This window comes from Aptenodytes forsteri, unplaced genomic scaffold, assembly GCF_000699145.1.
Source record: "Aptenodytes forsteri isolate BGI_AS27 unplaced genomic scaffold, ASM69914v1 Scaffold8, whole genome shotgun sequence".
Taxonomy (NCBI): domain Eukaryota; kingdom Metazoa; phylum Chordata; class Aves; order Sphenisciformes; family Spheniscidae; genus Aptenodytes; species Aptenodytes forsteri.
Genome location: NW_008796218.1, coordinates 1464376 through 1478331, shown reverse-complemented (window position 1 = coordinate 1478331; position 13956 = coordinate 1464376). Strand labels below are relative to the sequence as shown.

General features: G+C 38.2%; 1 protein-coding gene across 1 annotated transcript in view; it reads right to left on the bottom strand.

Annotated features, from left to right (window-relative positions):
- KCNQ1 (potassium voltage-gated channel subfamily Q member 1) overlaps positions 1-10446 on the bottom strand; it is a 371368-nt gene extending 360922 nt beyond the window's left edge. Inside the window, exons 1-2 of the mRNA XM_019474489.1 lie at positions 10375-10446; positions 111-434 (exon numbers count right to left, since the gene is read on the bottom strand). Of these exons, the coding sequence (XP_019330034.1) occupies positions 111-434; positions 10375-10446 (396 nt within the window). The remainder of the gene's footprint in view (positions 1-110; positions 435-10374) is intronic.
- Between the last annotated feature and the right edge of the window lie 3510 nt (positions 10447-13956).

The following is a 13956-nucleotide window of genomic DNA, read 5'->3' as shown; positions in this document are numbered from 1 at the left end:
CCCGGGCCGGCGGGGCTGGAGCTACGTTAGCTCAGCGAGGGAGCCGGGGCGTCCCCTCAGCCTCGCCCCTGACACGCCCTCTAAGGGCTGCACCTGCCCAAGGGCCCTGCCCGCAAGCCCCGGAGGACACGGGCCGGGCAGCGAGCCTTGTAGACGTCTGGACCCCCTCTCCATGTCAGGCCACTCTCCTCATGCTGACCTCGACCTGTTTCACCTGTCCCCTTGTCACTGACATGCCTGTGTGGAGGTGGCCTCTTACCTTTGCGAGGCTCAGCACGATGCAGGAGGTTATAGTGTAGGGACCAGGGAGAAGCCTGCCAGCTCCTCAGAAGCCCAGCAGCCTTTCCCACCTTCTCAGTCCACTCGGCATCTGTGGGGACAAAGTGCTCCAGTAAGTGTTTCCCAGGCCTGTGGCCTGTTGGTGGCTTGAGCTCCTGGGGTACAACCCCTTACCCCAGAGCCTTCAGGACCTGCTGCTCTGTCCATTTTTGCAGAATTTCAGCGTCTGGGAGCAGCAGAGCTCTGCCGGACTTGGGATCCTCCAGGAGGCTCTTTTTAATACGAGTAACAAGAATAAGGGCCTGGCCTACAGGCCTTGCAGTTCCTGGTGTTACTGTAACATAAGGGAGCAAGTAGTTGAGTAATTGGGCAAATTGTAGAACACAATAAACACAGTTCTGCAGACTTACATCCTCTACAAGTTTGGTCTCTCACCAACACCAAAACCACTGTCTTTGTGGAAGACAATGTGTTTGGCCATTAATAACAGGTTGTTTTGAGGGCTTGGATAACTTCCCTGTGTAGTGGAGTAAGTTATGACTTAACTGTGGTGTGAATCGATTTGTCATGGTAATAAGAGCCTTTTTTGCACCAATTAGTTAACAATTTCTATTCCCAGAGTGAAAGAGGAGGGTGCTTTTTGATCTGGAGTGCTGGGGTTTTTTCCTTCTAGCCCAAAATAGAACAGAACTAGTAAGAGCTATGTTGAGTTCATGGTTGATGCTGGTATTCAGACAAGAATGTTGCGGGAAGATAAGGTGCTAAATAAAGTTAAACAAAAACAACCCTGCTAATTGCACTTCCATTCAAATGTCAGGCTGCACATATGGTAGGGGAACTGGGCAAGATCCTTCACTAGTGTAAACAAGCAAGACTGTAGGCTCTTGTAAAGTACTAATTTACACCCGTGAAGGATCTGGCTCCTTCTTAGGAATACAAAAACAGAAGTGTTAAAAAGAGAATATGCAAAACTTGTTTCTAAACCAACAATGTACTAACCAGGCTTTTCCCCCCTCCAGCAGAGCAAGAACAACAAACTAGCTTAATAAAAACAGCATTTCAAAGGAAACTTTTCCTGCATCTGGTCAAAATAGAGCCAGGTTTCTCTATTTTGAGAAATTGTTCTTTCTTGCAATAAGCCTGCAAGAAAAATGACTAATGGAAGAAAAAATGTCATTGCTACCCTTGAAGGCTCATTGTTTGAGGACTAGCCTGTTAAAGTCTTGATATTAAAGTTAACAAATGTGTTTCTTCATGTAAGTCTTCCACTTTATTTTAAAGACCAACATATTGTCTGGGTTATACAGGACCTTATCCTGGAGCCAGCTGCAAAACATAATTTACAGAGTTCAGCAAAACAAGGTATTGTACGTTCATATGTACATTATGCTGTTCTTCAAAAACCATTTTCAAAATCTTTAAGAAATATTGTGGCATTATGTTGTTATTTATCCATAGATTAACAAAACAGAGAATAGAAACCCCAATATATCTGAACCTTAGAAAATGGAATTTCTGTGTTACTTATGAAATTTCCTTCCAAAACAAAAGTTAGAGAGGTATTATGTACTTAAATAGCTAAGCAGGGAAGAAAATTGTTAAGAACTAAATTTGATCCTCAGTGTTCAATAAGAAACTGTTCAAAGTTTGTTTCAATAATTTTCTTACTGCAAAACAAGAAAGTCTCAAATATATCCCATAGCCTAATATATTGAACTGTTTTTCAGGTCAGAAATATTTTCATAAGATTTTGGTTTGGACCTCTAATGTTGTCTAAGTCTTTCAAAGAATCATCACAAATAAAAGAATTTTTAAATATTTAAAATTAGTATTTAAGCAATATCTAAACATCTTTTCCCTGGCATCAAGGAATTAATAAAAATCCACTTTTTTTAATGTGTTACTGATGGATGATGACGTTTCTTTTGTATAGTAAAAATCATTTTGTTAGATGATTCCCAGCTAGTTCATGTTACTGAATGCTAAAACATCTGTCTGGCATAGGTGAAGGCAAGAGGATACTCAAATAAAAGTGTCAAATAGATGACTACTTAGTGATGAGAATCCAGGGAATAGTTATCTTAATATATATTAAAGTTACCAAAACTGTAACTGTGTTATAATTTGCAACATTTTCAAGATTAATACTTTAACATGGTAATGGCTATTTCATGTGGAATTGATACCAATTCCAATATGTATTGGACATGTATTGGATACCAATATCAACTGGTATTAGATCATTGGTATCCAATTGATACCAATACCAATGAAGCTGATGGTAAAGCTCCCAATTCTAATAATTTAATCGGAGCAGGACTGGTAAAGCATTTCTGAAAATCCCACCATTGGGCTATAGTAGATCAGAAATGTTTGTACCAACCTGGGGCTGTGTTTCTGTTATCCTGCACCAAATTATGACCGATATTATGCACGCATTGTCAGATATGCTCATTATATGCTACATTTTCACTTTGTGCCTGCCATAGCACCATGTATCATACTGCTAAATCACTGCTGAATGTTTACAAGCTGGAATTGCTGCAGCCAGTTATAAAGAGACACCTTGATCTTTTATGTGATTACTTCCCTGTGGAAGCTAAGACTCAAACAAACAGTAAGTATCTGAGTGTTCTCTGTCTTCTGAAAGCCTTTAACACTCACGTTGCAATTACAGGTTGCACCAGTTCTCCACTGGCATGGAAATCATCTTGTTTGCTGTTAGATTACTTTGGGAGATGGGTTTTGTTTGTTTTGTTTTTTAAATGCCATTTTCCATTTCTGCCCAGCTATAGTAGGGGACATATTAAAGAACTTTTTTCAAGGAGAGGAAGGAGAGAGTTGTTTTGTCTTAGTTTTTGGATTCTTTTTCTTGAAATAGAGCAAATATTTTGTTGTATTCCATTTCCTGGAGAATCCACAGTTTAATCAAGTCAGTAGATCATTTTAAATACACAGCCAGTGATGAAGGTAAATGCGACTCAGTACTGAACTGAGAATAAAGTCCTAGATTGTTTATTTACTTTCATATAGCAATAATTGTATGACAATAACTTTTGAAATATTCTCTATCAATTAAAAAATTCTGTTCACAGAGGTATGTCATTAAAATTAGTATTTAATTAAAATTATTAAAAGCTGCAAAACAACTAGAGTACCTAGAACTCAGACACAAAGAAAAGCTTGAAAACGCAATAGTAACATGTTGAACAAATAAACCTCAGCCTTATGATTCAAAGCAGAGGCAAGGAAAGTGGAAAGAGATAAAAGAGTTTGCTTCATTTTTTAAATCCTGGGAAGACTATGGCTTAGTCATTTCAGTGGGGAGATGGGGAGATACATATACGTTTTCATTCCTTCATCAAGTTGCAATTAAGAACAGTTTTCTGAGTACCTGTACACATTTTTCATTGGACACCTTGGTAATCTTATTTACCATTCTTTTTAATTGATCACAATCTATTAATATACAACTGGTATGCTTTTATGCCAGCTTAACTTTAGGTTTTAAATTTAAGCAAAATCTTTGTTACAGGCTCTTGAATACATTCATGCTTCTTGCGTATAAATCTAGCAGATTTTCCCCGATGACAGGCATTGCTAGTCAAACAACCTAGGTAGCACACCAGTATAAACTCCAGGTATGGAGAGCGTAAGTCATTTGAAACAGCAGTATGCCCCAAAAGCCTGACCATTAAGATAAAATTCCTATAATGTGCAGTAATAACTTTGTCCTTCTCCACCAGTGCCTTGTGGTTCCATAGCTGTATGGCTAGGGAGAATCCTCAGGTTAGTTCAGCTCACTTTTTCCTTCAAGTGAATTTATTCCAGCTTCCTTGATCAGGAAGGTCCACAGTTACTGTGTCATTGTTCTACCTGCAATTTAGGCATCTATTAACCATTGCTATCTAGGCTTTCTCTGAGTCAACAAAAGCAGTAGCATCATCAAGAAGTACCAGGGTAAGAATGTCTAGGGAAGGCGACATTCTTTGCCATTCATTTGAAAAGCACCACAGTACAGTGCTGGTAATTAGGACAAGTGCTGCACAGAAAGACACAGATGTTCATCTTTAAGAATTACAAAGATTGCAGCAGCCTAGTCAACGGGCAAATATGTATGTCCCGGACCATACGCTCATAAATTGTTTCTTGAAAACCGGACAATACAGCCTCGTCTATTCTGAAATGCTGCCTTCAGTGGCAAATTCACTATGTACAGACAGAATAGGACTTGGAAAAACAAAAAGAAACCCACGTTCCTCCTCTTGAAACAAATTAACAAAGCAGGAGCAACCTAACAAGTTAGCAGTTGATGAGTCATAAGTCAGAGACCACATTAATGAATCACTTCATAAAAAGACTAATCACTGTCAAAAAAGACACACTTTTGAAAGGTGTTTAGGCAGCCTGCTCTTCTATCAGTCTCTTTCGGGACAAATGGGGCAGACAGAAAACAGCAGATAACTTTCTATTCAGAAAGTTTAAACTGGCTTTTAATTCTCTCCCCTCTTTGTTGTTGGGTTATTTTTAACTGTGGATGCAGTAAGTTTAGGAATCTGGTCGGTAGAGAAAAGTAACGTTGCAGAAGATAGTAGCGTGCAACAGATATCTGGAGTTTGGAGGCTATCCAGTCCAGCAGCTGACAATCCTGATTAACATTATCTGTTTGAATGCTATCTTACTGCATGGTTTATAATCTCTTTTTACATTGTTTCATAGTTTTTTAAAGCATATTGGTGCTGTTCTAAGAAAGAATATTACTGTCTACCAATGCTCAGGTTTTAAGTCCTAAAGCAAAGTTTCAAGAAAGGTTCTGAGCATATATTTAGACTTACGGCACACAAACCATTTTTTTGTTTTGTTTTCATGTGTTCGAAGTTATGCATATGTTTAAATGCTTAACTGCTCTGCAACTTAAATTTGAACCTTGCAAGGTGAAACAAAAAAAAGATATTTGCTATTTGTCCATAGGATTAGTCCTGCTGTTTACAACAATATTTCTATTCTTTGTCTTCAACAAAAGCATCCAAAAAACCCCTTCCAAGTAAGACTGAGCAAGTGTATATCTGCAACAATACTTGGTAGACTCTTAATTTTTCGTGTTAATGAACATTCATTTATATGATAGGCCAGTACCAGCCAACTGGAATTTTGGTTTACATCAATAAAGATCCAAATTTTTTCTACAATGTTAGCCTGTTTTATTTGCTATTGTTGCTGGTCGACCAAAAGCTTCCACATATAAGTTATTCTGAAGAATTCAGGTCCTAAATGTTTACTTGTTTAGGAGCAGGACTTCAGGGCAGAGCCCTTGAAGGGGTCACTGGCAGTAAGAAGAAAAATGTGGAGCTAGAAATGTAGCGGAACTGCTTGGGTGCATCACATCTTGTAAACATCCCTCTCAACACCTTTTTCCCGCTCCCAACCTACTTGCAAATCTTGAATAAAGTGTCAGTAGGAAAAATAAAAATCTAAAACTTGTGAAAGCCTGATAAAACTAAGAGGGGATACCTTTAGGAGATCTCAGTCATGATTTCTGACAGCCAGACACACTTGTGCACACATGCATATGTGTTCTTTCCAGTCTGTTTCAACAGTTGCCTGTGGTGTCCCATCCTCCCCAGTTCTTTGATGTGGTTAATCATTCAGCAATTTTCATAACTGAAAAAGGATTCTTTGAGTATCACTCCAAAAGGGAAAACTAAAGAGGCTGACAAAACGCTGCAATATTCTTTTTCATCATTAAGGCAGATATAGTATATTTTAATCTCAGAAGCGTGTGAGACTCAACAGGCATTTGATTACTCACATAATGCCATACAGGATACAGTATGCATATTCTTACACATGCAAAGGTATCTGAGGGCAGAGTGACTAATGGCATTCTTCAAATGAAGAGATGGTTAACTCATCTTCTTGCATCAAAAGAAAATTCTCCTCCTTGCATTAGTCACAAACCTTCTCTTGTTAGACTAAAATCAGTATGAAATAACACTGCTGAATAAGCTCCAAATAAATTAACTGAACTTTTGAAATTCTGAAATCCCCCCAAAATTTTTGCTCCATAGTTACTTATGGAGGGGACTGTGCTTAATAAAAGGATGTTCTGGTATTTCAGGAAGTGTTTCACTCTTAGCAGCTGAGAAAGAAATCACTAGTTATCACTAAATCTCTTCCTGGTCAAGGAACACTTCCTGCCTGTGACTGTGTTAATCTGTAACATATAATATCCTACTTCACACGTATGGGATGACATGGGATAGATAATCACTATTCTTCAGCAAGGCCCACTTGGCAACCCACTTCTGATGTCAGGAGTCATCAGTCTGCCAGTTAAGCATAACTGTGGTTGAATGTGTCTTTTAATTGCAGGTAGTTCACTAGAAAACTTCAGTGGGAGGTTATACACATGCAATGCAAGGAATATAATGCTAACTCTGTGGCAGAAGCGAAGATTTTTCAAACAATAATGCATCAAAGAGCTTTCTAATGCCCCAAACAAAAAAAACAACAAAGAATAATAGAAAAGGTAATAGCAATGTCTCCTCCCCTGCCACTATACCTTTTCTCAGTAAGTAACCTTACAATGCAAACAAAATAGAAACTATAAAACTCAGTGGGTAGACCACAGGAGACCTGTGCAACAATCAGCTCTGCCAAACTGGAATTTCAGGTTGCTTTCATCTCACAAAATAAGAGTTTTCATTTCGTTATACCATTCTAACAGGTGAAACTAAACAATGCAACATAATTTAAGGTCTTGCAAAAATTCTTTTAACCTGTTCCATAATTGTGATTTAATGCCAAACTCTAGTCCCATCCCTGACCTTTTGCTAATTGGGTTAATTGCAGTTCTTGTCTTTGTGTCCTCATCTTCAGTGTCTCAGAAGTACCGTCGCTTATATTAGCAAGATTTCATGTTTTACAGTAGCTGTGCTAAAGCTAAACCTTGCTGAATTTGTGCTCTGCAGAGCCTCAAATCTTTGTGTGTGAAGAACACCACAACCTCTTCTATAGTATTGCAGAAGTATAAAAGGGAACAGCAGAGTGCCCTCATCATCTCCCTAATTACAAATCCAGTGATCCAAGTGGTAGCATAACTACTTTTTAGAAAGTACTTGCATGCATGGTGAGGCACTAACATTTGTTAATTGGGCTATTAAACTGCTGTTAAAATTTGAAATAAGTTGAGTACCGTTCAGTGAGAAACTAAGCTCACTTATTGCAGACTATCTGAATCACATCCAAATCCTATTCTTCTCAGAAACTCTGAAAAGAGAATAACTGTATTTGCTTTGTGCTCCTCAAAAGAGCAACACATAACCTTACTGCTAAATTACAAATCTCTTGAAAGCAGATGGGCTAACCTCACTAATTCAGTGAAGAGGAAACAACCCTCCAAACTGATATCCTACTGGGGAAAAGAAGTTGCTTTTTCTTGACAAAACCTATGAGATAATGAGTTAATTCACATTTCCTATTATTTCAGAGCTCATTATAAGCAAACAACAATTCGTTTGACCTGCAAAGCTTTCTTGTTTTTCTTTAAAGACACTTAATACTTCAAAATAGCCTTTGCAAATGTTTTTGTCGATTCTATTCCTTGAGGTCCCTCTAGTGGCTGAAGTATCAAGTTTCTCTGGTCTGGCTTAATAGGCTACAGGTGTTTTGTCTCATTTTTTTGTAGATATTTCTCATAATAGACATAAATACTTTCTTAACATTGATAACTCCTCCTTCTAAATATATTGAAAGTGAAATAAAAAGATTTGTCACATTAATAAAAAGTAAAAATAGTTGGCACTTTAAGGAAGCTATTTCATACAGTTAGAAAATTATGTGTTACTGCTTGCAAGCCTGCTAAACTTTGCCATTCAACCACAGACACAGGTTTGTTTTTTCTTTTACAGGTCTGTCTTAAGACAAGGAGAGGTAATACCTTGTTATCAGAATGTCCTCTGACACAGTAAGTCTTTTACTTGAGAAGTCTGTCTTGTTCAGGTATGACAATTAATTGAATAATCTGATGTGTAAACCTTTTTTTAGGGTACATATCTTTTTAAAGAGAAGTTGAGATACTCTCTGAGGAGTAAGCTTACATTTAAAATTCAGTTTTTTAGAACCCAACAACTGTGGTTCTAAATTATAGGCAGAGGAAAGACAAAGTTTGTAGTAGGCAGTAATTTGTTGCTATGTTTTTAAACTGGAGATACCTATGTGACTAACAGACAAATCTCCATGTGAGCTCTAGACTAGAATTTATCACGCTAGTTAAAATGCCTTGACAGCTGACTAGCAGTGTAGACATACTAAAATACAGTTGTGCAGAGATGACATCTTAAGCAACACTGCTTCTCACTACTCTCCCAATTCCTCTAATTCTGCTGTAATAAGAGCGAGGGCTGTTTATGTCAAGATCCCAGAAGCATCTACAAAGACTGAAAACAGTATCATCTGCTTGCTGTTATTTTGTCCCCACACCTGGTACAGGAACACTGTCCCTGAAGGGTACTTCCCTAGACCTCCCCTTCACTGCTCAGAGGAGCATCTAGCTCCTTTTTCTTTTTTCTTCATTCACCCGAGGAGCTCTGCTTACTGTACCGCTGTCCCCAGTTCAGCTGCACCCATTTAATATTAATTGGCCACAGACACACATGCCCGTTTCTAGTAGCATAGCTAGCTGGTCACAGCCTAACTGGTCCTCAATGGGACAAGTTGCCTTATTACAATCACATAAATGGCAACAACAGAATTGTTCATTGAAGTGTTACATTTTAAGCTAGGGAAGAAATAGGACAAAGTAGCTTATAGAAATCATCCTCTTTTTTAATATGGGAGACCTGATACTCTAAAGGGAGGGTGATTCAGTGACTTATTTTGATGCAACAAAACCCAAAATACAACTCGTTTACTTATCTGCTATAAACTGACTCATAATATGGTAATTTGATGCAGCTGGGGATCTGACCCTAGCATCTTTTCAGTACTGACTTACATGGTCTCTGCAGGGTCTTTTCAATATAGAGGGCCCTCCTGTCCAGTTTTTACATGGTGCTGTAGATTATGCTTAATAGCAGATGAATCTCTTTACACTACTTGTAAAACAGTGGTCTCTCCTGCACTAGAAGTTTAGGACTCCCAAAATGCTGGTGACAGGGTAAAGAACATGATAGTATTTTCTAAGAAAAAGGCTGATGGCTTAGCCCATGTTTCCCATTGAAAACATGTCTGTGATTTGACTTCTGGTAATAATCTAAGCAAATACTTGAAAGAGAATAGCATAATATTTGACATTGTTGTGGTTTAACCCAGCAGACAGCTAAACACCACACAGCCGTTGGCTCACTCCCCCCTGCCTCAGTGGGATGGGGGAGAGAATTGGAGGGGGAAAAAAAAAAAAGTAGTAAAATTTGTGGGTTGAGATAAAGACAGTTTAATAGGACAGAAAAGGAAGAGAAAATAATAATAATAACGATAAAAGAATATACAAAATAAGTGATGCACAATGCAATTGCTCACCACCCACCAACCGATGCCCAGCCAGTCCCCGAGCAGCGGTCACCGCCCCCCAGCCAACTCCCCGCAGTTTATATACTGAGCATGACATCACACGGTATGGAATATCCCTTGGCCAGTTTGGGTCAGCTGTCCTGGCTGTGCCCCCTCCCAGCTTCTCGCTGGCAGGGCATGAGAAGCTGAAAAGTCCTTGACTACTGTAAGCACTACTTAGCAACAACTAAACCATCAGTGTGTTATCAACATTATTCTCCTACTAAATCCAAAACACAGCACCATACCAGCTACTAGGAAGAAAATTAACTCTATCCCAGCCAAAACCAGGACAGACATTTACCATTACAAGCAACGATACATGAAAATTAAACCCTAGTAAACTTAGTAGTTTGATGGGTAGCTGGCAATGCAAAAGAAAAAAAAAGAAAAAAAAATAAGCTGGACTTTAACTTGATACACTACCCAGATTTGCATAATAAATAATAAGAAATTATCAAAGAGAGCACCAAATTCCTGTAAGTATATTGAATTTAAGAAAGTATTTTCAGTCCTCCATCAGAGAGGAAAGCTCCAGTCTCCAACCTCGGACTTGAATGACCAGAGCTCAGCTCCCAGTTCTCCCACAGACTTCCTGCGTGATCTCTGGTGTGCCATTGTTCTTATTTGTGCCTCAGGTTCTTAATTTGTAAATGGGATAATAGCACTGTCCTCCTTTGCAGCTGTGATGATAAATGCGGTTGCATATTAAGCACCCAGATTTGCTGGGGAAGAGGAGAAACAGGATTAGTCAGTATAAAGGTAGGGATGCTTTGGAGCACTGTACAAAGTTCTGGTGTGCAGACAGAACTAATAACATTGGGATTTTAAGTCACGACACTGTGTTTTGAATGGAAACACAAACTTGAACGAATGCTTTAACTGCTGCTGATACCACACAGAGATTCCTCCTCTTCCTTGCATTCGCTGTCGCTGTGAAACTTCACCACGTGAACAAACACGGAAATGGACATAACCTGGCTTATCAGCCACATAGTAACAGACTTAGTTGTTACCGAGAACACTGATCTTTTAAGTTACAGGCCAACCATTGTACAAAGAAAAAACAAACACAGCCCATCGCCACACCAATGGCTGGGGTTAATAATCGAAGGGGGAGAAATGGGAATCTGTTGAGGATGCAGCAATTCAAATGTTACGTTAGAAGACACAGTTCAACTCAATGCACATTCAAATGAAAGTTTCACCTTATAAGACAAAGGAATGTAAGTAATAAGTCATTGCACATACATTGGCAGCGTGAGCAAGACAGTGGGAAGAGCTGAATAAACAGGGTCGTGAATTTGCAGTATAGCAGGTGCATTCAGCAGCTTACAAAATTTTTCATCTCAAGCATCTGTAAGATAGCAATCAATTATGAATCTTCATATTCAAGCATTATTTCCCTCTTAGCAGATTGACATGAATGCTGGAAAGCTACCAGGAAGGGAGACAGATGCACAGGTATGATGACTGGTCAGAGTGGCCAGCAAGCCTTATTAGAACTCTCCAAAAAAGGTAATAAAACTGTCTAGGAAATGGGTTAATAATAAACACATCTGTTTTGAGCAGAGGGGAGAACACGCAAAAAAAAAGTTTGCCTGACAGAATACTGCAGTTTAAATAGTACTTAGAAAGATAAAAATATACAGGATTTCAACAGAGAAGACACTTGCAGAAGAACGGTCCAGGAGGGACTGAGGTGGTCTTACTCAGGGTCTGGTAGATGAAGAGTTTAGCCTCAGACCCAGTATTAATTGCAAATTAAGCTAAGCAAACCACTCAGTTCTACATTAGAGGAGAACTTCTGCTTGGGCTATGACTTTCACAGTCTCAGCACCTAGCGCTTTCTGACAAAACCGTTAGTCAAATCTGGACAAAAATAGCCAGTGCCTTCAACACCGTACATTACACTCTGGTTCAGCTTTCAGAGGACATTTCTTGATTAAGTTCCTGCTTAATTTCAGGGTTTTATACTTCAAGCAACTGTCACGGTTCTAACAAAGATCAAAGATAAAGGACTTTTTATGACGCTGATGTAATGGAATTTAACACAATTATATTCCTAGAAATATAAGCATTAACAGAAACATGGATAGTTAAAAAATAGTGACATATGGACATATAAAGGAAATTTTAAAGCAATCCAGAATAATTACACAGGTCATCATGAGAGAAACAAAATCTGCTGTTCTCTTGAACAGATAGAATTTGGATAACTGACTGTTTTACGTCATTTTATATTCTAATCAAAGGGATGTGTCAGAGATACATTTTCTAAAGGTTTTAGAAACAAAGCACAAAGGAATCCAGACTTGCAGAAGAAAGGCAAATTTAAAGCCTATGAAAATAGCAAAATCTGTATTGAGGACACTGAATATTTACCACAGAATAATTACACAGGTCATCATGAGAGAAACAAAATCTGCTGTTCTCTTGAACAGATAATTTGGATATACAATTATATTCCTAGAAATATAAGCATTAACAGAAACATGGATAGTTAAAAAATAGTGACATATGGACATATAAAGGAAATTTTAAAGCAATCCAGAATAATTACACAGGTCATCATGAGAGAAACAAAATCTGCTGTTCTCTTGAACAGATAGAATTTGGATATCTGACTGTTTTACGTCATTTTATATTCTAATCAAAGGGATGTGTCAGAGATACATTTTCTAAAGGTTTTAGAAACAAAGCACAAAGGAATCCAGACTTGCAGAAGAAAGGCAAATTTAAAGCCTATGAAAATAGCAAAATCTGTATTGAGGACACTGAATATTTATGGCATACATCAACTTATGCCAAAAAAGCCAAAGCCCCAGTACAAATATATATAGGAATCATACCACTTATTTGATAGTGAAGGACAAAAATAATTGAAGAAACACATTACTATGATCATGAAAAAGTTGAAAATCTTGGGCATATCTTTGGCTTCTTCAATGTAGCTTTGATTCACGGCAGTCAACTGAGCTGCAATAATTTATACCAAATGAGGTCTGTTATATATCAAAAAAGCCCCGCAGGCAAATTACCTAAGGAAGCATGGTGATGCAACATTTGTAGTCTAAATACAGAATAAATCCTTTAAATTAATTTACTTTTAAGGCTGATATGCTGTGCACCAAAATTTGAAGTTATCAGTGAAGATAAGTGGACAGTGTTTGTTTGGAAACCTAAATCATTAAGAGAGCACTTAGACTGCACACATGTGCTCTGGGAAATTTGTTAAAGATTTCTGTAGCTGGGGAAAGCACGTGACTCTTCTCAAAGGGAATGAAGGATTAGTTACTGATGCAGTTACTCAACATCCAAGTTATTGCAATAATTTGAAAAGTTAATTTAGAAATTACATTCACAGCTAAAGTCCATTCCTGCTGGTTGTCTGTTTCTGATAACTCTATGCTCTACTACTGCTGCAGAGAGATGCTTATTATTTGCATCTCTGGGCTTATTTTCATCCCAGAGAAGAGCTATCAGTATCATTATACACTAGCAATGTTTACTTTTATTATCATAGGGTCCGGTGTGCTAAGTAGTCTGGTAACATCTTCCTCTTCCCAAACAGGAAAAGGGAGCAGCAGCAAATAGCATTGCTGGTAATAGCCACCTCAATGCAACTTCCGCCCTGCAGATGGATGGTCATGCCTGTTGCAAAGACAGCCAGCAGGTAGGAACACTAACTATACTACATACATTAAGAGATGCTTGTGATTCAACCAAGAGGAGATCATTACTTACTCCACATTTTCTTTCCACTTCATCATCTGTGAGTAATCAGCAGCGATATAAAACAGTCATTGCTACTCTTTCTTCCTTTTGAATAATGAATTATACGTAAAACTTCCAGATTTTCTGTATCAGGAATTTCACAAGCTATTTGTTGCTGTCCTTTGTTTATGTTCTAGATCGCTTTCTGTAGTGTTTTTTCTGTTCAGTACTTTGGTCTTCTTACATAAATTGTAACTAACTTACTGTATTTGTCCTGTTCTGCAATCAGACATCAGCAATGTTCTACTATTGCTCTCTCCACTGTTTAGACAACCTTTTAGCTTGCACTAGGAATAAACCTTTGAATCTTCATAGGCCTTTATATCTAGCTGATCCTTGGCTACTGTTTTG